The sequence below is a fragment of the Cyclopterus lumpus genome, chromosome 16 (assembly GCF_009769545.1).
Source record: "Cyclopterus lumpus isolate fCycLum1 chromosome 16, fCycLum1.pri, whole genome shotgun sequence".
Lineage (NCBI taxonomy): Eukaryota > Metazoa > Chordata > Actinopteri > Perciformes > Cyclopteridae > Cyclopterus > Cyclopterus lumpus.
In genome coordinates this window covers 2,222,949-2,249,861 of record NC_046981.1, presented here as the reverse complement: position 1 = coordinate 2,249,861, position 26,913 = coordinate 2,222,949, and the positions used below count along the sequence as shown (strand labels likewise).

Sequence of the window (26,913 nt, the reverse complement as noted above, 5' to 3'; positions counted from 1 at the left end):
AAAGTCAAAGTCATCTCAGAATTATGACTCACACCGATAACATTTTCATATTTTTTCCTTTTCTTCCATACTCCAAAGAATATTTGCTCGCTTGGTAATTTTTGGGGTTTTTTCAAAATAAAACATCTTTCAGACCGCGATAATAAATAAAAAATATTTGTTTCATTCGTTCTTTCCGTGCGGCCCCGGTGCCAAAGGATATATGTATATATATATATATACAGTATATAATATGCATACTCAGAGTGTTCGTGTTCAGGAGAGGCGCTGTGAGGTCGACTGAACGTGTGCAAACAGAGAGAAATAACCAAGAAACAGCCGCTGGCCTGCAGCAACACAGGATATTACTCACTGCACTTCCATTGAAGTCCCAACATGACTCGAGGGAAGAGAAACAGAAAAGTGAAGATGACGAAGACAAAAACACCGAACTCGAGGTTTCAAAACACCACAAACCGTCAGCTGACGTCACGCCGCCGACGTCCACTTCTTACAGTCTGTGGATTTAACTACAAATGATCTTTAATCTTTTGCTTCCTCTTTGCAAAAGGAGGAAGAGGAGGAGGAGGAGGAGGAGGAGGAGGAGGAGGAGGTCCGTCTCCTCCGTGCAGGTGAGTCTCCTGTGGGTCCTCTGTCCTAACACACTATTGTCTCCTTATCTACTTCCTCTCTCCTCCTCTGTAGACACTGTATGTTTAGACTGCCTCTCTCTCTCTCTTTATATATATATATATATATATTTTTAGTTTGATGTATGTAAATTAACATTGTTAGTTGCTTGTTGCTCCACTGATTATTATTATTATTTAGTTTGCATTTAAAAGTATTTATTCTTCACCCGTTTGTGTATATTTATATTTATATTGTGTATAAGTTTACATTTCAAGTCAACATTGTTTGTTTTGTTGGACTTAACTTAACAAAGGAGACAGGAGGCAGGAGGCGTGTGTGTGTGTGTGTGTGTGTGTGTGTGTGTGTGTGTGTGTGTGTGTGTGTGTGTGTGTGTGTGTGTGTGTGTGTGTGTGTGTGTGTGTGTGTGTGTGTGTGTGCAGACTTACCGTCGGTGGGCAAAGCCACCGGGTACATCTCTCTCAGCAGGTCTCCGAGTGTGTGCGCGGTGCCTTCAGGTGAAGTGGGACGAAACAGCTTCTGGATGAACGGCCGGTCGCTCGTCGTCTGTGATGCACGAGAGAGATTAAAAATGTATGTTCACCTATTAAATATGCAAAAACATATATATATATATATATATATATATATATATATATAAATGAATATTATATATATATAAATGAATATTATATATATATATACACTTGATTCTGGGCCCGCGGTCCAATCAAACGCAAAGGATTTGATTGAATGCGTCACGAAGACGGTAAAACCAGATTTAAGTGATTTCAGGCGTGAGATCCGGTGACTGGGACGGTTTCTTGCGAAGGGGGATTTCTAAAAAAAGAATTCACACGACGTGACGCTCAGAACGGGGAAGTTGAGCGATGTGCAACGTTCAGATGTTAAACCATCTGGAGGTCGTTAGCTGGCGCTCGCGTGCGCCCCCGCCAGAGAGAGTCGGCATCGGGACCGTCGGAGGTGAAGAAGAGAAGGGAGGAGACGACGGGGGAGGGGTCAAAGTAATGAAGTAATATAGTCATGAAGTACTATAGTCATGAAGTAATATAGTCATGAAGTACTATAGTCATGAAGTAATATAGTCATGAAGTACTATAGTCATGAAGTAATATAGTCATGAAGTAATATAGTCATGAAGTACTATAGTCATGAAGTAATATAGTCATGAAGTAATATAGTCATGAAGTACTATAGTCATGAAGTACTATAGTCATGAAGTACTATAGTCATGAAGTACTATAGTCATGAAGTAATATAGTCATGAAGTACTATAGTCATGAAGTAATATAGTCATGAAGTACTATAGTCATGAAGTAATATAGTCATGAAGTAATATAGTCATGAAGTAATATAGTCATGAAGTAATATAGTCATGAAGTACTATAGTCATGAAGTAATATAGTCATGAAGTACTATAATATAGTCATGAAGTAATATAGTCATGAAGTACTATAGTCATGAAGTAATATAGTCATGAAGTACTATAATATAGTCATGAAGTAATATAGTCATGAAGTACTATAGTCATGAAGTAATATAGTCATGAAGTACTATAGTCATGAAGTACTATAGTCATGAAGTAATATAGTCATGAAGTACTATAGTCATGAAGTACTATAGTCATGAAGTAATATAGTCATGAAGTACTATAGTCATGAAGTAATATAGTCATGAAGTACTATAATATAGTCATGAAGTAATATAGTCATGAAGTACTATAGTCATGAAGTAATATAGTCATGAAGTACTATAGTCATGAAGTACTATAGTCATGAAGTACTATAGTCATGAAGTAATATAGTCATGAAGTAATATAGTCATGAAGTAATATAGTCATAAATGTTGGTGAAGACGAGTGGGGAGTCAGAAAGAAGAGAGAGAGAGAGAGAGAGAGAGAGAGAGAGAGAGAGGATACCCAACCTGAGGTGTCTGACACACAATAGGAGTCTGATCACGAAGCTGTGAAAAGGAAAACCGGCGAGGACGGGCATCGGGTAACCGAGCTGTAACTAAACCGCGGAGCCGGAGGCGTGAAAAAAAAAAAAGGAAGGCGTGAAGCCGGCCGCTCGAGTTCCACAGAAACACCGGAGAGAGAGCGCTAAGCGACGGCCGCCTGCTGCATCATTAAAGAGAGAAACGTGAATAATTAAAGAGAAGGAGCGATCGATCCCCCCCCCCCCCCTCCCCCCCCCCCTCCCCCACGACCGTGACACTTTCTTTTCAGGTCTTTGGACACCTGAGCCGGCACGAGAGAGAGAGAGAGAGAGAGAGAGAGAGAGAGAGAGAGAGAGAAAGGTGTGAGAAGAGCCGAACTCAAGACGCCTAATTGATGGACGGGATTCAATCCGCCTAATTGATGGTAAAAAAAAAAAAAAACATCACAATGGCCGCCTGTCAATCAAGCTGAGCTCTTCCGTGAATCGAGAGAAAGCGTTCCTTTCTTTTTTTCCCCCCGTGAATTAAAAAAAAGTCCCGACCGCTCTTCGTCTTCTCAGAAGTTGAAACGCACACCTGCGGCAGGAAAGACTCGAGTCATCACTTATTCACCTGTCGCGTGCCGGCTCCACACCGCTCACCGATTGGCTGCAATGCTTTGAACACTTGTTTCTTTACAGGGTTTATATGAAAGGTAATAAAGTGAATATGAGTTTACAGACAATTACAAACCCTTCCTCGCCGCTTTATGGCGATTAATTAGCCGGTAAAACACTAGTTTGGTTTTTACGCCCCCTGGTGTTCACGGAGGAGAATGCAACGCCTTGGATCAGCGAGGTCTGCCGACGCCACGACGTAACTCCCCCCCCCACCCCCCACCCCCCACCCCCCCCACACGACAACCTGTCACCTCTGAACCGTTTCCAGCATTCCCAGGTTGTGTAATGGTCTGTGCACTCATATGTGGCACACACACACACACACACACACACACACACACACACACACACACACACACACACACACCCTCCACCGGAGGGTTTGTGAGTAAGAGCCGAGTCACGGGGGGGGAGGGGGGGCTCTACCTGTAGAGCAACAATGCAAGAGGTCTTTAAAAAAAGGAAGGATAGTAATTTTCACTTTTCCGCGACGATCCCCCCCCCCCCCCCTCCCCCCTCCCCCCCCCTCCCTCCGGCTCTTTTGAGTCACCACCGGAGCAGGAAGGAGATCCACCGGCGGGCCAAACAAGTCCTGCTGCCAGACGAAGGCGAGGGCAAAGAAACACACACACACACACACACACACACAAGCAGATGAGCTGCATTGGAAGCAAAGTGACCGACGCTGTGTGTGTGTGTGTGTGTATGTGTGTGTGTATGTGTGTGTGTGTGTGTGTGTGTGTGTCGTCTGTGCCAACGAGGTGTCTTTGTCTCCATGAGGACTGCAGGCCCGACGGAAATGAGCCCTCTGTTATTTGGACTTTAGTGTTGTCATTAATTCTGTCTGCATCAAACACGGCACATGTTATTTACACTAAAGACCACAATCTGGCTTTGAAGGACCCTGAGCGTGTGTGTGTGTGTGTGTGTGTGTGTGTGTCTTTCCTCTGTGTCAAGCAGTCTCCTGTTAAGTCACCACGGTGTCTTTGTTCTTCTCAGTGTTTCTGCACCTTTTGTTGTTGTTGTTGTTGTTGTTGTTGTTGTTGTGAGATGAAAGCAGCATCTTATTTTAGCTTCCAGACCTCCTCCGGTTGTAAATAACCCAACAGTTTGTCAAATTAAAACCGCGCCGTCTCAATCCAGGACTCTTCAGGCCTCGTTTCCTTTTTGCCGTCGTCGTTGTTGTTGTTTTTGTTGTTTAAACCAATATGTTTGGAGTTCGCCCAGTGAGGTTGTGACGGGCTTTGATGCTCCAATTATCACGAAGCCGCCCGGGGCTCATAAACGACGTGGAAACTTTCAATTCGGCGGAGCGGTCTGCGTTCCTACGACAAGTGCCCGTCTGAGGGGGCGGGGCTAAGCGTCTGAGGGGGCGGGGCTAAGCGTCTGAGGGGGGCGGGACTCCCGAGTTTCAGTCCGCCGCTTTAAAAAGAGCCGCCACAAGAATGCTTTTGTCCCGGAGTGTAAAAGTAAAAACAAAAGCGTTTATGGGGCTTTTTTTTTTTTTTTTTTGCAACACAGTCGCCGTTGATTGACAGCTGTACTTCCGCCCTCCTTGTTGCGCAAGAAAAAACGTAAACGCAGCCATGTGTGGAGCAAAGCGGGTCTTAAAACGCTCAATAATAAAAAAAAAATCAGCTCTGGGGGGGCGGACTGTTCTGGTCCTCCTTCTGTGGATCCATTTCCGGCTCCGTCTTTAAAACCCGGCGACGCCAAAACACAACAACACAAGACTCAAAGCCGACCGTCAACATGTTTGGGTTGCAAAGATCCAGATGTTTTCCAAATCTTCATCTCCCTGACCTCCTCAGTGTCCAGTTGGATTATATATATATATATATATATATATATATATATATATGAGGTTTTACTAGTTGTCAAATGAATCCCCCCCCCCCCCCCCCCCCTCCCCTCCCCGCTGTCTGGAGTGCTAATGTTTTCCAGGCGAGAACCAGTCGCTTATTCATCCCTTCTTCTTTCTTTCTTTTTTCTTTGTCCACACCCCCCCAAAAAAATGGGAATTTTCACCAGAGTCAGCAAAAAGGCCGTCTGCGTCCGCCTGCTGATCTCAGGTCAGTTTACGCCAAACGAATACACGGGAGGTTTGTTTTCTGGATATAACAAGAGTCTTATGGTTTATTGGATAGTGATGGATATGTCCTGATATTCTGCTGTATTCAGGTGTGTGTGTGTCTGTGTGTGTGTGTGTCTGTGTGTGTGGGAGAGGCCACGGCGCACTAAAAAAAGGGATTTCCACGTCGCCCTCTGGCTCCATCTAGTGGGCTGACTGGCAAACTGCAGCTTGAGACTCAAAGTGGACTAAACTTGCAAAAATAGGTCGTTTTTTCTCACATTAGTGTGTGTGTGTGTGTGTGTGTGTGTGTGTGTGTACGTGTGTGTGTGTGTGTGTGTGTGTTACCTGGTATATCCTGAAGGGGATGTATCTGAAGCCTCCTTCATCGGTGGGATATTCCATCAGCTTCCTGTTTATGGCCCAAAACTGGTCGAATTTATCTGTGAAGATGTAAAAATACAAAACAGGTCAAAACAACATCAAAACAACATCAAAACAACAAGGTCACGTTAATGTGAATAATTAAAAGTCAAGAGTCAAGATTCAAGATATTTAAATCTTACTTTTTGGTCCTCCTTCCACACGGAGTTAAAATAACTTAAACTTAAAGTAAAAATCACTAATTAAATACAAAATGTAAATACTAAAAAAAAAGAAGAAGGTAAATGCTAATAGTAAAAAATATATAATAATAATAATTGGTTGTTGGACAAAATAAAAAGACATATCTGCAGATATATTTGGTTATTGGAAAGTCTGAATGAATAAATAAAATAGATTAATAATAAGTATTAGCTTATATACATATTTTCTTTTCTTAATAAAAATAAACAGCTAAACACACACACACACACACACACACACACACACACACACACACACACACACACACACACACACACACACACACACACACACATCAAAAGCTTCTGTAACTTCGGCTTCACCGACACAAACCACCGGACCGGGGGTGGACAGGAGGAGGGAAGTTATGGAAACTTCAAAGCCTGCTATCACGGTTAAGGGACTTCATGTGTGTGTGTGTGTGTGTGTGTGTGTGTGCGTGTATAGGTGTGTGTGAGCTGCATGGAGACAACATGTGTGCATCTAAGTGTTAATGAATGAATGTGTGTCACTTCCCCCCCAAACAGCTGCTTGTGGTCTTTCTTCTTTGAAGTGCGCGCGCGTGTGAGTGTCACCTTTTAGCGTGCTCAATCGCAGCTGCTTACAGAAATGCCCGAGTGTGTGTGTGCGTGCGCGTGTGTGCGCGTGTGTGTGTGTGTGTGTGTGTGTGTGTCACCGTTCTGCAGGCCCATCCACAGCTGCTTGTGGTCTTTCTTCTGCATGTCGTTGACCACTTGGCTCTTGTGCTTGAGGGCGTCGGCCTCCTTGATGCCGGACATGAAGTGGGCCTCGATCACCGAGTTGGACGGGCAGTGGAGCAGCTCGCGCTCCGGAAAGTTCTGGAAAAGGGAGAACAAATATACGCATTTAAAGCTGCGTTGTTGTATTTTTTGTGGCCATCTCTCTTAAAGGGCCAGTACGACCTCTAGTGGTGAGCGCGCAGATTGCAACCGCCCGACGTGACAGAGCGATGGACTCGAGCCTATTTTTCGTGGTACTTTTCACTCTTCGGTGTCGATCGTGAGCCGAATTGTTACAACTTTTCTCATTTTCAGGTGATCACAAACTTAAGGAGTCAATAAGTTATCCAATAGATCGCCCTGAATGCTCCCAACTGGATCTTTAAGGTTCAAGTTAAATTAAATAACAGAGTTACAGCACATTCAATGCACATGACAGATTATTATAATGACAGTTACAACTACCAGAAACAGCAGCGGTGGATGTAGGAGAATAATAATTAAGGACCTAATGAGGTTCTAATGACAAGAGTTTTAGTCCAGTGCGACACCTAGTGGTCAGATTTGGTATATCGGTCCGGTCTGGTGTTGTGGCTAATAATAATAATAGTAATAATAATAATAATAGTAATACTACTACTAATAATAATAATAATAATAGTAATAATAATACTACTACAACTACTACTACTAATAAAAATAATAGTAATAATAATAGTAATATGAATAAAAATATGAATAATAATAATATGAATAATAATATGAATAATAAAAATAATATGAATATGAATAATAAACATAATACGAATAGTAATATGAATAATAATAATAATAACGCTTTAAAAAGGTATTCAAAGGCACTTTACATGGTAAAAAGAGAAACAGTAAAAGCCTTAAGAATATAAACAAAGCAGATAAATTACATTATAACATTATAACCTGACGAGGGGACATGTTATCAAACTGTCTATTTATCTATTCAAGCTGGATATCTTAACTTTTTACAACTCCTACAACCACGCACGCCATCGTCTGTTTCTCGACAGAGACGGTGTGTGTGTGTGTCGTGGACCACAGGTGTGCCTCACCTTGAAGTGCACCGTGATGCTCCAGGGTAAGACGGTGTTGGAGGCGTGGAGGTCGAACAGAACTCCGATGGGATTGTGCCTGGAAACGATCAACCAGAGTGTGAGTTTGACTGTTCGCCATCAGACCGTGTGAAACAGACCTGGGGTCAGCCCTTGTTGTCAGGGTGTGAACTTCAGGAGACGTTTTTTGTTTGTCACTTCCTGTGTTTCAGCCAATTAGAATGCTTATTTTTAATTTATCGCAGCCTCAATCAAATCAGATGAGCGTATTTAAGGTATTTATTTTACGGTCATTATATATATATATAGTTATTTAACTGCCTAGTTATGTGTTTACAAGATGTCAAAAACAACAGACAAACAGCCTCTACAGACGAGCACAACCGAATAAAAGGTTTTAAAATTGTTATTATGTTAGAAGTAACAGCGAGTTTTCAATTTCCAGTAAGAAAAAAAAAAGTTCCCATTTTAATATTTTTTTACATGATAAAGAAATAATGAACTGAATAACAACACTGACATTTGTTACTTGTTTACATTTTTTTTAAATATATATATATATATATATATATATATATATATAAATATATATATATATATATATATATATATATTTATATATATATATATATATATATATATATATATTTAAATATATATATTTATTTAAATATTTATATATATATATATATATATAAATTTAAATTGAACTTTGATGCTCCAGTCGTCATCCGTGTTGCACCACTGACCCCTTGTGGCGGTACATTGCGCCTGCAGTCGGTTCACCATATAATACAACAAGAGCTGCAGGTGATGTGAAATAAGTGCGATGCTTCTGTCTCTGTTTGGCATTTGTTGGCAGAATGTGGATTTATTTATTTCCTCTGAAGGCCGTAAAAACAAGGTCGCTCTCTCTCACCATTTCAGCGGCGTCCCTTCGTACTCGAACCACATCTCCTCCGCGTCCTCGGCCCTCATGGCTTTGTGGAAGTGCTTCTTCACCTTGTCCGTGACCAGCGTCAGGTAGCTCACCCTGGGCAACAGCAGCTGGGAGGAGACGCGGTGACACCAGGAGAGGAAGTAAGACAGACTTCCTTCTCAGGCTACAGAAGGTCTGAAAAACCTCCCGGAGAGTCGATATGCATCATGCATACAGGCAGGAAGGTGATATATATTTACACAATGCAATGATTTAAATCTAATATTAGGAAGAAACTGTCCCGCAATCCGAGTAAAACAAACAGCGTTTGTCTCTGTAACCTCCAGCATCGCAGCTACTTCCTGTGCTGTGTTTCCTAGAATATGTTAACAGCATTACGCAAGAGGGCATCGGTACATATATGTATATGTTTGCAGCATGTTTTTTTTTTTTTTTAAGCACAAGTGTGTTGGTTGCAACCTAAAGCAGCTCCCAGACTGAATGCATGAACATTGCTGCAGAAGAAGGAGATCTCAGGGTGGGTGGGGGGGTGTAATTCTGTGACGTCACAGAGCAGCAACACTCACGTAGTAGGGCTCGGCCTCTCTCTCGGTGACTTCGTCCTGGTTCAGGGTGAAGCAGGCGGGGATCCGGCCGAACCACACGTCCCTCAACACGTCCTTGTCATCTGCCATGCTGCTGCTCCCAGTGGCACATATAGAAGAACGTCCTGCTGTCAACAACAACAACAACAACAAACAACACAGCAGAGCATTAACGAGACCCACACACAAAAGGAAACCCCACCACGAAGTAGGCGGTGCAGCACAACGCTAGCGCCACATCGCCTCAACGTAATTCCGCTGTAAATAAGCCACGTGCGTCTTCACGGAGAGTTATTACGAAGTCATGTTGCCAAAAGGACGACAGCGAGTCACGTGACCCGGACTTCCCAAACTAAGTACGAACCTGTCGGGCTACGCAGACGTCATGGACGACCTGGCGTTAGCTTCGAGCTCCGGGGTCCGCGAGCTTTAGCTCGTGCGAAAGGATTGTTCGCTGACGTGTGCGCTGAGCTTCCGGGTTCTTGTTGTTGTTGTTGTTGTTGTTGTTGTTGTTTGTCGTCGTCACACAAACAGCGCGTGAGGAGCAACACGCTCACTTGTTGTCGGCGTTGAGCCGAAGGCGGCTTGAATGGAAGGAGGGCCGCGAGTGTGTCGATGTTGTCATTCCGCTGCTGTCACCGGAAAAACAGCTGAAAGCGAGCAGAACAGCGACGCCTGGCGGACAAGCCCCCGTACTGCAGTCGCTTTAAAAAATAGTATTTAGAAAGTTTTTTTTTTAATTAACATGTTTCAATAAAAAAAATGTAGTTCGAGGTCCAAATATCTTGCGTGTGTATACAGATAATAATAAAGACCACCGCATTGTCACAGATATTAAAAACTCGACGAATTCGTGATCGCGGCGCGTCATCAATACGCGACGTCTCCCCCGTAAAACCAGTGACGTAATCACTCCGCGCCGTCTCTCTTTTTTTAGTTTCCAGGAGCTTCAAGAATGGATAACACGTCGGACACGGTCGACCTGGAGATGCGTCTCCAGACGCTGGAGGGTCAAATTTACGGAGAGAGACGAAACAAAAGTGTAAAACCCGTCAAGGTTCGTCCACGTTATTATAATAATAACAATAATAAACTATATTCTGATGAACAGGGCGGCTAGGAGAGAAGCTAGTCAGCTGTTAGCACACGGTGGGCTTAAGTAAACGCCCTTTTTAATATATTTGTGTGTATTTTTCCTGCACAACAATACGCGTTTATCACTAATTAGTGTATTTATTTATTATTCAAGCAGCTGCTGCGTAGCTTAAGCGATCCTTCTCAAGGAGATGGGGGGGTTAACTAGCTGTCAGTTATCGCTATTATTATTATTAGTTATTGTTGTTATTTATTATTATCATTATTATTCACTGTTTCTGTCTGTTCGTGGCTGGAATTTAATAAAAAATGAAAAAGTCTAAATTGAGTAAACTTAATTAATAAAAATGTAATTAACTAGATTTACTTAAAGTACACATTCGAGGTGTTTTTCTTCCATGTTATGAAATAAAATCTACATCTGTGAAATGATTGAAGTTACTTTTCAGATATTTTATTTGTACATCCTGCCTGTCCAGGTGTGTTTTTGTTTTGACTACAACTCCCACAATGCCACACAGCCCCCTCTGTGGTCATAAACACACGTCACACCGGTTTTTATATTTGTGTTGTTTTGGTTCTGGACTCTTGGGCTGATGAAACACATGTTTAACTATTTGCTGCTATAGATCGATGAATTACACGGGTGATCTATCACCAGCAAGATGGCCGAGTTTGAAACTGAAGTTACTGGTTTCCTGGACTTTCTGAACTATCAAGCTGAAACTCTGGGTTGTATAAAACAATATTAAAATAGTCTGCAATAATTTAGTAGAAGATTGGCCAAAAAACATGCTCCTTTTGAGCCAGTGAATGGAGCTTCTCTTCAGAGCGTCACATGACCTGAGGAACGCGTCTCGCTTACAAAACGGAGCCCTGAAGTGGTCACATGTTGTTGTTGTTGTTGTTGTTGCAGGAGTGGAGAAAGTCCCAGTAGTTAGTTGACTTTGATTTGCAGGTATAAACGTAGTGTTTACTCGTAGATGTGCTCGTTCCAGATGTTCCTTTTGGAAAGTAATAAACCTCCAGTTCTAATCGGAGAAGAAAGTAAATAAAAATAACTATTTCTCCGTGTTGCTCCACACTTCCTCCACGCTACTCTTGAAGAGTCTTCACCACTCGCTGCACTCAAACCTGCTCCGACACGTCGATTTTAAAATGGATCTAAATCTTTTAAATCTAACCTGTGGCCTTTTGTCCGGCAGTGTGCCGAGTCTCTGGCCAGGATCCAGGCCGGCTTGACCAACACGGCCAACAAGAGGGAGCGAGTGAAGATCCTGCACAAGAAGAGTGAGTGTCGCCGCAGCCGAGATTACAGGGCTGGTAACTTCATTACCAAAAAAATGCCAAACAGGGTGTTAAGAGCAGGCGGGGTGTGTTTGGTGAGGCTTTGATCCCATTTGTTGACGTTGCGGTGCAGTCGAGGACCTGCTGAAGTACCTGGACCCCCAGTTCACCGACCACATCACCGTGCCAGACGCGATGAAGCTGGAGTTCATTCTCGCCGGTAAGAACCCGGAGGACCCTGTGACGGATCAACAGAATCCAAATAAGTCCCAATTCACAACCGCAATCACGTTAATGTCAGAGAGTTTCTTCATATTCGGCGTTTGTTATTCATTTAATACGATGCACGTAAAGGTCAACGTTGTTATATTGTGTAATATGCAAGTTAATGCATAGAGAAGATTCACTTCTTTGTGTTTCAGAGGAGGACTTCCTGCTTTCCCAGGCTGCTCTGCTGGAGCAGGTCAGCAACATGCAGCCGCTGCTGGACAGCACCTACATCAGAGGTGGGCATGTTTTATTTTTAAAGCTGATTACTAAATTATTAAATCTATTACTGTTTATCTACTGTTGTCACACAGAACAGCCGCTCTGTTTTTTCATTGGCAGCATGTCATTCATGTTTTGAGCTTCTGTGTGAAGTCATTTTATAAAGAAAATAACCTGACAACGTTTATTTAAATCAGTAATGTGGTGTTTGAGTGTGTGTTTCTGTGGCCTCCAGATGTACCAGAACACGCCACCAAGCTCCAGCGCCTGTCACAGATCCACATCAAAGAGCAGGTAACACACACACACACACACACACACACACACACACACACACACACACATCCTGTCCCCATCAGCCTCTGTGTTTCAGCTGTTGACCCGATGTTTCTCTCTCAGGACCAAACTGAAGCTCAGTCTCTGGAAGTGAAGAAGCTTTTTGAGGAATACAACAAAATGGTGGGCATTTATTTTATTGCTCTAGGGAAAAAAAATATTATACATTTTTATTTATTCCAGTAAATAGAAATAAAAGGTGTTTTACACTTAAACTGTTCTAAATGTAATTAAAAGCTCCTCTTGAGAGATAAAAGACACAATAATAATCCTTGGATAGTTTGTCTCGCTCCTGTTGCAAAATAAATTCAGATTGCCGCTCGTGTATTTTGTTGTTGTTGTTGTTGTTGTTGTGGTCTCGTTTACCTCTCGTTGACGTAAACTGACCCCGGACCTGTGATTGGCAGATGTTCCTGCTGTCTAAGCAGTTCACCCAGTGGGACGAGACCCTGAGGAAGCTGGAGGACGACAAGGGCATTCGGCCTGTGGAGTAGTTACTGTCATCACACACACGCACACGCACACACACGCACGCACACACACACACACACACACACGCACACGCACACACACGTCACTTGTATATTAATTATCCATTTGTAACCAGCATTTAAATTAATCAGCCAGTCAGCATATTGTTTGTAATTTATTTTGATAATATTCAAACTAATCCTCTGACTTAAAATCAAAGTTGTTCCAAATATAAAAACCGGAGGAACTGTTTTTATTTCAGACAATGGAGCTTTTTGTGTTTGCGTATTGACTCGACTTGTAAACGCAGTCACAAGACTACACACACACACACACACACACACACACACACCCTCTTCATGGCTTTAGATTTCCTCTCTGGTTGACGTTGTAAAAACTGCGCTTACTACAATAAATATCTACTACTGTTTTCTCTGACTTCTCTAGTGTGTGTGTCGTCTGTTCAAAGCTACACACACACACACACACACACACACACACACACACATTTAAGGGTTTCCTCTCCTGTTAAATACTCAAACTCTTCTACATAAGCTCCGTTGCTCTCCAGCTGAGGCTGTGAGGTGGTTTTGCTTAAATAAATAAACCATTTGTTGAACGACAGGATCCCCCCCCCACACACACACACACACACACACACACACAATCTTCATCTCTCCCTAGAGGGGCCAGCCAGTGACGTCAGAGGCGAAGAGCCAACTGATAGCAGCCGACAAAGATTGTCTATTCTGAGAGATGCTTTCCAAAAACAAAGTCTGCAGCAGAATACAATTTAAAAAAGCAATATTCCTTTGTGCCCTAAAACAAACTACAGTAACAGATTCTTATTCTACCGTTACACATTAGTTATACATTAGTCCATTTAGCTGAATTCGTCAAAATGATGGTAATTTACACATGTCAGTAATTAGTAATTAAAACATGCTGTTAAGGCTTTTGTAGGTCACCACTGAAGTTTACTGTATGCCCAAATGAATTATATTTATATACGTTATAACCACGTAACTCCTGTGCATGAAGAGCAGGATATGCAGGGCGGGATCATTCAGACGTGTGAAGAGAAAGTGCTGTTTTTTTTACCTACTAACTAACCAAATAAACATACAAACGTATATTTCTTTTGCAGACCAATTTTAATAGATACATAAGATATAACCAAAGCCTGTGTCGTCATCTAAAAGGGACACCAAGGCTGCGTAGATGACCCTCAATACAGCAATATGTTTGTTAATTAATTTAACATGTATTATTAACGACTTTTATTTAGGTATTTTGAAGTTAATTAAGTATTTTATATTTAACTTTACAGAGAAATTGTGGAATAATACAGGGTCAGGGGATTATTAACGACTTTTATTTAGTTATTTTGAAGTTAATTAAGTATTTTATATTTAACTTTAGAGAAAAATTGTGGAATAATACAGGGTCAGGGGATTATTAACAACTTTTATTTAGGTATTTTGAAGTTAATTAAGTATTTTATATTTAACTTTACAGATAAATTGTGGAATAATACAGGGTGAGGGGATTATTAACGATTTTTATTTAGGTATTCTGAAGTTAATTAAGTATTTTATATTTAACTTTAGAGAAAAGGGGGAATAATACAGGGTCAGGGGATTATTAACGACTTTTATTTAGTTATTTTGAAGTTAAATAAGTATTTTATATTTAACTTTAGAGAAAAATTGTGGAATAATACAGGGTCAGGGGATTATTAACAACTTTTATTTAGTTATTTTGAAGTTAATTAAGTATTTTATATTTAACTTTAGAGAAACGGGGGAATAATACAGGGTCAGGGGATTATTAACGATTTTTATTTAGTTATTTTGAAGTTAATTAAGTATTTTATATTTAACTTTAGAGAAACGGGGGAATAATACAGGGTCAGGGGATTATTAACGATTTTTTATTTAGTTATTTTGAAGTTAATTAAGTATTTTATATTTAACTTTAGAGAAACGGGGGAATAATACAGGGTCAGGGGATTATTAACGATTTTTTATTTAGTTATTTTGAAGTTAATTAAGTATTTTATATTTAACTTTAGAGAAAAGGGGGAATAATACAGGGTCAGGGGATTATTAACGATTTTTTATTTAGTTATTTTGAAGTTAATTAAGTATTTTATATTTAACTTTAGAGAAACGGGGGAATAATACAGTGTCAGGGGATGCAGAGTTACCTCCTAGGTCAGACTATATTAATATACATTCAGAAATATCCTGACTTTTACGTTAGCTTACCAAATAAGAAATAACTAGCAAATTCAGGTCAAATAATTAGCTTGATGTCTAAAATTATTATTATTTTTTTTTTAAATAAAAACGTCGGCCGCCACATATCAAACGGAGTGACTCCTCCCCCGCTTCGGCATAGAAGATCTTGCGTCCGTCTCCGGTGCGGCGGCTCGGTGGAGACACAGCGGCCCCTTCGATGGACAGGACGGCCGTGGTGAAGGTCGGAGCCGCGGCCAGCGCCAGCGTGTGCGCGCTGTTCGGCGGCGTGGTGCTGGCCCAGTACATCGTGGCCAAGAAGAAGCGAGCGGGGAAGAAGACCCGGATCATAGAGATGGTGAGTGCACTGGATAAAAACCTAAAAGATTAAAAACAACGCAGACGCCCGCCCGCCCGCTCTGCGCCTGCGTCAAGACCACGGCGGAAGCGACGAGAGAACCAGAAGTGCCCTTCAGAATAAGAGCGCGCAGTAACGTTGCTTCTTGGCAGTTTTTTGTATTATTTATAATTGTGACTACTTGACGCATATAAAGTATGTGAACATCTAGACGCAACGAGCCAGGCATTAAATACATTATCATTACTGGTAGTATCCTTTAACACGCACAGCTTTTATTCCGAAAACCACGCCCGGAAGAGGCTCGTCAGTAGTGGGCCCTGCATGATGCTCTGCGCAGGCGCGACTGTCCCCTAAAACAACAACAGCAGTGTGTGCGTGTGTGTGTGTGTGTGTGTGTGTGTGTGTTTTAGAGGTCATCTCTTTCTTTCTGTTTAGACACCATGGAGCTCAGACAGCAGCGGGATCAGCTGTTTCCACTGTTCTGGGATCAGTTTGGGGGTTGTTACGTTAAGCAGCACAGGAATCATTAACGTCCCCAAATGATGACTAGTCCACTGGGGGCAAAGGGGCACGTGCCAAGATGCGTTTGACTTTTTAAAAAAACAAACATGTTTTTAGAAACATTTCTATACACATTCAGATTTGTATCCTATATCTTAAAATATAATATAATTTCTATTAAACTTAAACCCTCCCTCAAGTACCCACGTGAGGATTTAATGTCCAAGAAAAACACATGCATAAATATAAACACATGTTTATATTCTCATCAAGTAGTTTCTAATATTTGGCCACTCCTTATTATTATTATTATTATTTTTATTATTGGTACGTCCCGATATCGAGCAGCCGTTTCAGGGCGTGTCCTTGTCTCCATACATTCATGTGACTCCTCATGAGTTATGTGGCCACACCTTTACAGGTGCATAGTTGTGCGCTCTGTCTACCCAACAGAGGCACATGGAGGGAGGGGCAGGTTATCATGAGTCAGCTGGAATCAGATGCATGTATTGTATTTATTAAAGCAGAGGAGGAGCTCTGGGGGTCCAGTAGCCTCTCCGTTTAGCTGGTTTCCTGTCCGACCTTCAGCACGGAAACTTGCGACCGTCTGCTTCCGATGCGGCCCCCCCCCCCCCCGTTTCTGCAGAAGCACACCAACATCCGCTCTGAAGCCCCCCCCCCCCCCCTGTTTTTTTTACGGGCACATTCCTCCGCGGAGCGAGTTTCGTCTCTTTTAAAAACTCCCAGCTGTGTCCTTTCAGACGTACTGAAACACTAAAGATGGCTCCATGTGTTTCACACGCGTATGAGGACGGTGAATAATCTTCAGAGAAGAAACCTCAGTTCCATCCGGAGCAACACCTGCACTTTGAGTGTTAAACTGAGTAAAAGACGTCGAGGAATTATTCATGTTCATGTTCTCCGTCTGAGGGATTCACACTGGGCGAGTTGTTGTAGCGCGTTCCCGATGATTATGTATTATTTCATTATACTAGTCGAACTACGAGGCTTTAGGTCGCCCTCTAGCCTCCGTTTGATGTCAGTTTTCCGCTGGTTAGACGCGTGGTTTCTTTTCAAAATAAAGCCCCGTGTTCACAGGAAACGTACAAGTTTCCCTTCTAGTTACATGCTTGGTTTTCAAAATAAACCTCCACCTCTACTTGCGCTCCTCTGTGTGCTTTGACCCGTCCATCCTCTAGAGGGCAGCGCTGAGCTACAGCTGCTCTGTGTTTTCTTTATGTGTATTTGTGGAAAGGAGGAGAGGCATATGAAGACCAAAACAACAAGCAGTATTTATTTCAATAGTTTTTACTACACAGCAGCGTTGCACAACGAGAACGGTGGTTTAGACATGCAGAGGGACAAAGACATTTGATTTAATAATCATTTTGAAGAGAGGATCTTCTCCATTTAATGAAGTGGATTAGGGTTTGTTAATTATTCAATATTATTGTTATCCACACGTTGGACCAAATTCTCCAATTTGACCAAAAATCTCTCGCAGCACGATATCTTGAACGAGAACATTCGTTATATTTTTTTATTGTGTGTGTGTATATATATGTATATATATATATATATATATATGTATATGTATATATATATATATATATATATATATATATATATATATATATATATATATATTTAGGCTTTTGTCACAGCCATAAAAAAGTGCATTAACACACATTAATGGCTTCTTCCTCCCACCAAGTTTCATGAAAAATTAAATAAAATTGTTTTTTTTCCCCTGGCAAAGCTTCTTTATCAGCGGCGACATATGTCCGTCACCATGACGACCTAGAGCACTTCCTAGTGAGGGGGCGGGGCCAAAGGGAGCTGATGAAGAGCCCCGTGTTGCCCCGGTAGCCGGAGGGGGATAAGGAGAAGTGGTAACAGGTGGATTGACGTAGATTAGCAGTATTGTTGATAGTAGTGGAAGTTGCGGTAGTATTTTTGTATGTATTAGTACTGGTGGGAGTAGACGTTGTAGTCGTGGTATTAGTCCTAGTAGAACTACTGAGAACACACCTCCATTCCTCCCTCCTTGACTCCTAATTTCCATCTTCAGTGTGATTTATGTCTCTTGTTTATTTAATAAGCGCAGCGAGCAGATTAGAGCCGGCTCCTGAGATCTGACCTGAGATCTGATATCGTTCTGTTTGTTTTAAGTTTTAACGTAAGCCGCCACGCTGTTTGTTATATTATATAAATTATAACGTTTAATCTAGTCAAATGTGGTGTTGGTGAACTAGAATAAATCCAGATGCTTTCACATGAATATCAAATAATTATTAGAGATGAGTTATGAGCTGTTTACACTTACCTCCTAATAATAATACACCATTAAAATGTGTTTTAATTCATACAAATACAACTTCTTTATCATTTGAATTATAAAGCAATAAAGTACTGTAACAAAGTACACGTAAAACATTGAGAGTTCTTTTTAAATGTTTGACTGACTTCAGAGCGTCGTTATGATTTTTTGGGGACGACAGAAGAAGAAAACAATAGTCCGGGTCCTCGTGAACCAGCAGCTGTAACCACAGATCGCGATAGACCTCCATGAGACCGCTGCGTTCAGTCTGCAGGCTCGTACCCGCAGAGACGGGGGAGGAGCCATCGCACAGGCTCCGCCCCCGGAGTTTGCTGTCATTGTGCTGGAGGGTAAACGTGTGTTATCGGAACATTTTTCGGGGTTTAAGTGTCTTCGCCCAAGGACACATCGACGTGGGCTAGCGGAGCCGGGGGATCGAACCGCCGACCCTCTGATGGAAGGACGCCCGACACACACACCTATGGTGTTGTCATTGGCCTCGAGACTGTGTGTGTGTGAGTGTGTGAGTGTGTGTGTGTGTCCATCAGCGTGACCGACCATTGTTGGACCAAACCACGCTGAACCTTGACCCGTGTGAAATGTATGTGTGTGTGTGTGTGTGAGAAATGTGTGTGTGAAATGTGTGTGTGTGTGAAATGTGTGTGTGTGTGTGTGTGTGTGAAATGTGTGTGCTCAGCAGTAGCAGCACCGAAAGAGAGTCCACCCTCTCCGATTTGATTTTTAAAAGGGTTTTCTTTTCGCGGGGTCAAAGGTCACATTATTGGACGACGGGTCGGTTACGAATGTGACTTTTCCTCCGCTGGCCCCATTCCACGTCTATTTATACCGATGTGTGTGTGTTGACATGGGTCAGCTGTTCATTGTGTGTGTGTTTAGTGTTTTTATTGCGTTACTATTCTTCATCCATTGTAATATAATGTCTGATTTCTTTCCATATTAAATATGAAAGTCTTTTACAATCAATATTATTCTTATAAACAACTATCCTAACAAAATAACACTTATTTTGTACACAATCGTATAATTTTATATAAAACTGTTCATATTTATATAATATATTCATGTTTTAAAGTCTTAACCAGCTTTAAAGAAGCTTGTGGGGAAGTCGTTGGACACGGCGTCTTTTAAAACCCACGCGCATCGTTAAATATGACGAATGAAGCGTTTATGGGGAGAATAATCGTGGCATTTAAACCGCTCTGTAAAGGGGGAGGAGTCATGTTGGGCAACGCCCCCCTGGCCGCCTCCCTCCTGTTGCCGTAGATATAAAAACCCTCTGCAGACACATCATCTTTTCCTCGCTCTCGTTTTAGCCGACACAACAGACCCGCGGTAAGTGTGTGTGTGTGTGTGTGTGTGTGTGTCTGTGTGTGTGTGTGTGTGTGTGTGTGTGTGTGTGTGTGTGTGTGTGTGTGTGTGGTTATAATTCAGACTTTGGACACTTTTGGTTGAAAGTATAAAAAAGAAATAACACTTTAAAAAATCCTCCTGAATGTCCTCCTCTGATGTTGGGATGCTTTGACCTTTGACCTCAGTATGTGCTGCTTGGAATGTACCTGAACCCTTAACCTCTGGTTGCTTAGATCAGGCCCGTTAAATGTGCGACATGCTTATATATTTATATAAATACGGCTCAGGAATGTGACGCGGTGTCACTTTTAGGATCTTCATTATCGATTTGATGTGCAATTTATTCTCTCGATCATTTCTATTAATCGTTTTGGTCGGTGAAACGTTGGGAAGATATAAAAAAATGCCAGTTTCTCAAAGGTAAAGATTATTATGTCTTTAAATGTCCAAATATCCAGTTTAATGGTAAATAAAACGCACAAATAAAGGTGTGTGTGTGTGTGTGTGTGTGTGTGTGTGTGTGTGTTATTTTTAGTTTGTGTTCTGGGTGTCGTGTTTCTGCCCTCCAGCTGCATCAGAACGGACGGTTCAATATTCATAACTGCATCTATTGAGCCGTGTGTGTGCGTACGTACGAGTACGTGTGTGTGTGTGTGTGTGTGTGTATCGCGAGAAGCCAAAAGTCGATCGATATGTCGCAACATGACTCCTGAATGTTCTCTCCTATCGGGCGATAAATCCGTGGATAAAACGAGTTATTTTAGAGCTTTTTCTTTCATGCCGAATGATTTCCAATAAACCTCCGAGTGTCTCTTCTTCTTCATCACGATCCTAAAGAATCAATTAAAGAACCAAACGGAACCAAACAAAGAACCAATTAAAGAACCAAACAAAGAACCAAACAAAGAACCAAACAAAGAACCAAACAAAGAACCAATTAAAGAACCGCCCCGTGGAGTCACGAGCGGCTCCAAGAAAAGGTCGAAGGTCACCGGCTCTCTGCAGGGTGTGTTGCTGCCGGCTTGTTACGCAATACCGGCAATCAGCTGCTGTGTGACTCCTCCCCCAAAGTAATGACATCGTCTCTTTCTCTCTCTCTCTCTCTCTCTCTCTCTCTCTCCCTCTCCCCCCCTCTCTCCAGATGCCTCAGTTCGAGAAGTCCACGGTCCACATGAGGGACCCCGAGAGGGTGGAGCAGATCATCTGTGGCCTCATTAAAGGAGGAGCCTCCAAGCTGCAGGTTAGAGTCCTGTCCTGGTGCAACGGCGCCACCCGGTGGTGCTGAAGCTCACGGGCCTCTAGCAGCCCTTTTGTGTGGTTCTCTCTCTCTCTCTCTCTCCCCCTCCCTCTCCCATGTTCCTCCACACTGAGTGGTTCATGAAATCTTTTTCTCCGCTGCAGATCATCACAGACTTCGACATGACGCTCAGCAAGTTCGCCGTCAACGGCAACCGCTGCCCGACGTGCCACAGTGAGCGCCGCCCGGCCACGTCCTCCTTATCACCGGACGTTTTAAAACCCTGCATTCTGACGCGGTCCTTCTCCCCTTTTCTCCGAGCAGACATCATCGATAACTGCAAGCTGGTGACGGAGGAGTGCCGGGCGAAGCTGCTGCAGCTGAAGAACAAGTACTACCCCGTCGAGGTGGACCCCCACCTCACCATGGAGGAGAAGTACCCCTTCATGGTGGAGTGGTACTTCAAGTCGCACACGCTGCTGGTGGAGCAGCGCCTGGAGAGAGACAAGCTGGCGGAGGTGGTGAGGGAGTCCGACGCGGCGCTCAGGTGCGTTGCATTGTGGGTATTTAGTCTAGAAAGTGGGGAGGCTGCCGATCAGAAAACACTTTTTTTGTCTCTTTTTGAATGAATGCGTTTCTGATGCCGTTTAATATTTGTTTATCTATTGTTTGCAAAAAAAATAGAACAAAAAGAAACAATTGTTTTATTTATTTATTTATTTACGATCCATTCAAAATGCGACATGTTTGTATCTATGAGTACTCTGCAGGAAGTGAGTGATTGTTGAACACAAGCAGAAGAGATTTTAATTGTTTTGTTCTACGATATTAAAATCAGGAAATACTTTAAAAAGAAAAGAGTCTAAAAGACTAGAACTAGAACACTAGTCCTCCTTTATAACGTTGGCTTCTTACTTTACAATTCAAGCATCACAAAAGACTGAATTATCAGTGAAGATTATCGTACACGAGTTTTATTTTCTGCAACGATCCAGTGAAAGAATCCCAGTCCGAGGTCACCTTTCCCCCAGAATGACTCGCTGTCCCTCTGCGCTGCTTTCAGGGACGGGTACGAGCACTTCTTCGACCGCCTGCAGCAGCACGACGTGCCCGTCTTCATCTTCTCCGCCGGGCTGGGCGACGTCCTGGAGGAGATCATCCGCCAGGCGGGCGTCTACCACCCCAACGTCAAGGTGGTGTCCAACTTCATGGACTTCGACGAGAACGTGAGTCCTCCTCCGCCGGGCGTTCCTTCTGACCTCTGACCTCGAGGTGTTCCGGTGTGACCTCCTCCGCTCCCTCTCCCCGCAGGGTGTCCTGAAGGGCTTCAAGGGCGAGCTGATCCACGTGTACAACAAGCACGACGGCGCCCTGAGGAACACGGAGTACTTCAAGCAGGTGAAGGAGTCCTGCAACGTCATCCTCATGGGCGACTCGCTGGGCGACCTCAGCATGGCCGACGCCGCGCCCCACGTGGAGAACATCCTCAAGATCGGCTTCCTCAACGACAAGGTTCCCTCTCTAATGTCGAGTTTTCAGATCGGTGCACGGACTCGGCGTACTTCTGGTCCTGGTCCTGGTGTCTGATTCTCCTTCCCGTCTCACTCTGCAGGTGGAAGAGCGGCTCGACAAATATCTGGACTCTTACGACATCGTCCTGGTGAAGGACGAGACTCTGGAGGTGCCCAACGCCATCCTCCAGAAGGTTCTATAACTCTACGGGGCCGGTCAGACTTCTAACACCCCCCCAGACCCCCGGACCCCCATCCCTCTGGATCAACCTTCCAACATCCACCTTTAAAGAAAAACAAAGAAAAGAAAAAGCCTTTTTGGAAGACATTTTACATCCTGAATAAATAGTTGTGTCCGTTTTGAATAGTTTTTTTCCCGAAAGAATAACCAAAAGTGAGATTCCGATGTGAGGAAACGCACTTTATATATTCTCGCGTGTGGTCATCTTTTGTTTATTTATTTTTTCCGTTCGTGCACAGAAGAGTTTGTAAACGTTATCGTTCTCGTCGTGTGGAACCAAGATGGCCGACCCCAGTGTTTAAGGTTAAAGGGGTGTGTTGAGTAAGTCTAGAGATGACCCCTTGTGGTCGTTAGGGGGAATTACGACTGCGAACCAAAGTGAGAGGCGCTGCAGAATATCAATATTACAATATATCTAGAAGTATATGCGGCTCATTAAAACCCAGAACATGACCTATTTAATTAAATAAAATTGAGTGGACTCTGTGGGTAAGAGCTCTCGTGTTCATCCGGGTGGTGTTTTCGGGTGGAGGTTGAAAGTAAACGTGTCTTCCTGTTGTGTTCTCTGTGTCTTTAATGTGCTGCTATCACCTGCATGTTGCCTTTTCTCATCGTTACCTTTTTAAAAAGAAGCAAATGTATGAAACGGGGGGATGACGTCATGCTGTACATGTGGCCGTTCTAATGTATTTGGTTTTTATTGCGGTTTTTTTGGAGTGATCTCCAGAAGCGTGGACGGGCGTGTTGTATTTTTATAAGCAGATGGCTTTCTTCTCTCTTTTTCTTTGTTGGTGTGATTTTGAAAATGCAATAAAATGTTCCTTTTTTTTTTTTGTGAGCCGAGACTCTGGAGCACAAATCCCGAAGCTTTTTAAAAGAGTTTAAAGGTGAAATACTCTGCACGGCTGATTCATGTTTTACTATAAGTACATTTATTTATCAGGCGTTTGAGTTCATCAAAAAGAGATTTAATCTTAATGTTTTATTTCACTGTTTCTCACATCTGGAACAGGAAGAAATGCTTCTGATACATATCAAAATATCAATAATAGCAATGCTTCATATCGTAGTTTTAATACGAATACAGGAACAAAACGAGGTACCACGACTTTTTATTTGTAGTACTTTGATCAATATTTAGAGTAAATGCTGAGATGTGGAAGTGTACACACACACACACACACACACACACACAAGGGTGAAAAATAAAAGAAGTGAAATACACAAAAAGAAAAGTGCATTACAATAGTGAATAGGGGAAGAGATGAAAGCATGTAGATCACCTCTACTTCAGCTGTTGATGATACAGATCTCAGTTTGATCATATTTCTTAGGTTGTGGAGGTTTTGGGGCGCGGTACCAAACGCGTCCTGCAGGTGGTGCCAAACGGCCCAGAAGTCCAACTGATGAAGTCTGTAAACTGTTAGGAGGCTGAAGTCGGGCCAACGTGGCATTGAGTGAGTTCTCTAGCAGACGGTCTGCGTCCTGGAACGTGGCTCGTTGGTCTAGGGGTATGATTCTCGCTTAGGGTGCGAGAGGTCCCGGGTTCAAATCCCGGACGAGCCCACTCTTTTGCTTAAGGTTACTCCTCACTTGGGTCTAAAATAAAGTTATCTTATTCATACTGACTGGTCATCAAACTAGGCTTTCCTTCACTGTCTGTAAGTCACCATGTATGCAACAAATAGAATAGAATAATAAGACAAACGCATAACATCTTCAACAAAAAGAAAATAATATTAAAGTAAATTAAATCGTTTCCAACATTAGATGCAAAATGAAAAACTGAATTTCTTATTCCTTTTGGGTCACACACTAGTGCTACTAATCACAACGTGTTGCTTTAACTCATAACAAAGGACCCACGGCTACCAAGGTGCATTGTGGGTGCATACGTCTGTAAGCCCACGGCGCTGCACTCGGCTCCTACATTTGTCTTTTATTGCTTCTCTTATACTTATACCTCTTATTTTTTTATTTATTCATCTGTGCTTATTTCCGTCTTTGAGCTGCTGCAACATCTGTGTGTGTGTGTGTGTGTGTGTGTGTGTATGTGTTCCCCAACATATAGATGCATTGTGAGAGTGTATGTGCTCAGTGTGTGTGTGTGTGTTCCCCAACATATAGATGCATTGTGAGAGTGTATGTGCTCAGTGTGTGTGTGTGTGTGTTCCCCAACATATAGATGCATTGTGAGAGTGTATGTGCTCAGTGTGTGTGTGTGTGTGTTCCCCAACATATAGATGCATTGTGAGAGTGTATGTGCTCAGTGTGTGTGTGTGTGTGTGTTCCCCAACATATAGATGCATTGTGAGAGTGTATGTGCTCAGTGTGTGTGTGTGTGTGTGTGTATAATTCATGGTCTCGTGTAGAAGTTTTTATACAGAAATTTCTCTATAAAAAAAGCTTTATGTTTAAATATGTGGCTAAAGTATGGAAACAGATGGTTGCTTTAGTTTTTTGTATTTATTAGTTTTGTATATTGTTTAGGTGCATATGTGAAAAAAGTTAATTACTTAACTTATTTAAGTTTAATTTAATAAAATGTTGAACGTCCGTCTAATACTCTTTTGGTGAATTTAGAATGTTCTGTATATGTTTAATATTCATTTCATTAGTAATCCTCGTCCTTTGGTACAGCTTTAAAATAAATAAATAGTTACTTATTTATATATTCCTGAATGGAAGTTTAAAACATTAGTTTGACGTTTCTGATTATTAATAGATAGTAGAAAATGCTTTCATGTCCAAAACGTGCAGGGAATCGAACCCCCAACCAGGATGAACGTTAACGCTGAAAACTGGAGATGATGGTTTTTTGCAACCGGTAAGAAATGACGTCTTTCTCCAAGAGAGTTTCCTCATCTGAGAGCTCCGTCCAACAAAAACAAGCCCAATCGATGGTTCCAGTTACGATCCAAATGATTTATTTAAAAAGTACGGCAAACACAATTACAAATGGAATCACACTAATAATTACACACAATATATCCCATGGAACAGAGATCCAGGGCCCGCCCCCTGATCGGCTACCAAAGATCTGCTGATCTTCCTCCAGCCTTGTAGCCTTCAAGTCAACCCCCTTCCTCCTCTGCTAGTCCATGGATTGGTCCAGACCTGGTTCTGTGGATCCATGTGAGGTGTCGGTCCACATTCCTGAGCGGTCCTCAGGCCTCAGTGCTTCCTCTCATCGGCTCCATTCTCCAGGCTGTGTCCTTGCTTACATTCACTTATTCAGTGGGTTCTTGATGTTTTCTGGATTCCTTCCACTATCACTTAATAGATCCCATAATTATAATTGATACATTTGCATATTACACACAGTGTCATTCATTTGATACCACATAATCCATACAGTTCTTTATTTGTGTTGACCCTCCAACTTGTAAACTCTTTGTAATACACGACCTCGATCGCGAGCAGCGCCATTAAACCTCGTTTTCTCCCAGTAAACAGGAAGTGACCGTATGTGGACTGAGGAGGAGGGACGTAGAGACGGCAGGTACGTCTCTGGTGTCGACCTGTCAATCACCCTGTAGCCCCGCCCTAAAGCATACCCTGCTTTATGGTCTGTTTGACTCTAAATTACCATCATTTACTGAATGATTCATGTCGACGCCAAGAACGTGCCGGACACTGCAGGGAATCGAACCCCATCCCAGGAAACCAGGAGGACCATCACCAGTGTCTTCTGCTCGCTTTAGGCTACATGAGGGCAAAGGTCAAGCACAACCTGCATAGCATTTATATGAATGCATAATCGGCCTTTATTTCATTTAATACATGATTAATGTAGTTTTAAACTATTGCCACCTATAGTCAACATGCAGAATAACGTGTAAAAATGTCCATCATCTGTTCAGGTTGTTTAAATGCATGAAAACACAGACAGACAGACAGACAGACAGACAGACAGACAGACACACAGACAGACAGACAGACAGACAGACAGACACACAGACAGACAGACAGACAGACAGACAGACAGACAGACAGACAGACACACAGACAGACAGACAGACAGACAGACAGACAGACAGACAGACACACACACAGACAGACAGACAGACAGACACACAGACAGACAGACAGACAGACAGACAGACAGACAGACAGACAGACAGACAGACAGACACAGACAGACAGACAGACACACAGACAGACAGACAGACACAC

At 42.5% G+C, this 26,913-nt stretch overlaps 3 protein-coding genes and 1 non-coding gene across 6 annotated transcripts in view; 3 read left to right on the top strand and 1 right to left on the bottom strand.

The window, feature by feature from the left end:
* The window catches only part of atg5 (ATG5 autophagy related 5 homolog (S. cerevisiae)), a 20,325-nt gene extending 10,376 nt beyond the window's left edge, over positions 1 to 9,949 (bottom strand). The window contains exons 1-7 of one of the 2 annotated variants that reach the window (XM_034553258.1): positions 9,642 to 9,949; positions 9,260 to 9,405; positions 8,673 to 8,800; positions 7,754 to 7,832; positions 6,602 to 6,764; positions 5,647 to 5,741; positions 1,059 to 1,176 (exon numbers count right to left, since the gene is read on the bottom strand). In XM_034553258.1, coding sequence (XP_034409149.1) covers positions 1,059 to 1,176; positions 5,647 to 5,741; positions 6,602 to 6,764; positions 7,754 to 7,832; positions 8,673 to 8,800; positions 9,260 to 9,367 — 691 coding nt within the window. In that variant the 5' untranslated portion in view covers positions 9,368 to 9,405; positions 9,642 to 9,949. The remainder of the gene's footprint in view (positions 1 to 1,058; positions 1,177 to 5,646; positions 5,742 to 6,601; positions 6,765 to 7,753; positions 7,833 to 8,672; positions 8,801 to 9,259; positions 9,406 to 9,641) is intronic. The other variant, XM_034553259.1, reaches the window with a different exon arrangement.
* Positions 9,950 to 10,177: 228 nt separating this feature from the next.
* Positions 10,178 to 13,393, top strand: dctn3 (dynactin 3 (p22)). The gene is made up of 7 exons (XM_034553268.1): positions 10,178 to 10,334; positions 11,578 to 11,662; positions 11,793 to 11,879; positions 12,082 to 12,165; positions 12,384 to 12,442; positions 12,548 to 12,607; positions 12,892 to 13,393. The coding sequence occupies exons 1-7, from the start codon at positions 10,233 to 10,235 to the stop codon at positions 12,976 to 12,978; spliced, it is 564 nt and encodes a 187-aa protein (XP_034409159.1). The 5' UTR covers positions 10,178 to 10,232; the 3' UTR covers positions 12,979 to 13,393.
* A 1,967-nt stretch (positions 13,394 to 15,360) lies between these two features.
* nt5c3a (5'-nucleotidase, cytosolic IIIA) lies at positions 15,361 to 23,575 on the top strand. 2 transcript variants are annotated; one of them, XM_034553247.1, is made up of 7 exons: positions 15,361 to 15,553; positions 20,890 to 20,988; positions 21,150 to 21,219; positions 21,310 to 21,532; positions 22,049 to 22,211; positions 22,297 to 22,497; positions 22,598 to 23,575. In XM_034553247.1, the coding sequence occupies exons 1-7, from the start codon at positions 15,416 to 15,418 to the stop codon at positions 22,697 to 22,699; spliced, it is 996 nt and encodes a 331-aa protein (XP_034409138.1). In that variant the 5' UTR covers positions 15,361 to 15,415; the 3' UTR covers positions 22,700 to 23,575. The 2 variants fall into 2 exon arrangements, with proteins under 2 accessions (XP_034409138.1, XP_034409139.1); XM_034553248.1 differs by lacking the exon at positions 15,361 to 15,553 and adding an exon at positions 19,667 to 19,730.
* Positions 23,576 to 24,231: 656 nt separating this feature from the next.
* Positions 24,232 to 24,303, top strand: trnap-agg. Its single transcript has one exon. It is a non-coding gene; the product is annotated as a tRNA-Pro (tRNA).
* The last annotated feature ends 2,610 nt before the right edge of the window (positions 24,304 to 26,913 follow it).

Coding starts and splice junctions, on each gene's coding strand:
- dctn3 (XM_034553268.1), top strand. CDS start 10,233: ATGGATAACACGTCGGACACGGTCGACCTGGAGATGCGTCTCCAGACG. Junction 12,443..12,547: donor AGATCCACATCAAAGAGCAG/GTAACACACACA, acceptor TTTCTCTCTCAG/GACCAAACTGAAGCTCAGTC. Junction 12,608..12,891: donor TTGAGGAATACAACAAAATG/GTGGGCATTTAT, acceptor TGTGATTGGCAG/ATGTTCCTGCTGTCTAAGCA.
- nt5c3a (XM_034553247.1), top strand. CDS start 15,416: ATGGACAGGACGGCCGTGGTGAAGGTCGGAGCCGCGGCCAGCGCCAGC. Junction 15,554..20,889: donor AGACCCGGATCATAGAGATG/GTGAGTGCACTG, acceptor CCCTCTCTCCAG/ATGCCTCAGTTCGAGAAGTC. Junction 21,533..22,048: donor GAGTCCGACGCGGCGCTCAG/GTGCGTTGCATT, acceptor CGCTGCTTTCAG/GGACGGGTACGAGCACTTCT.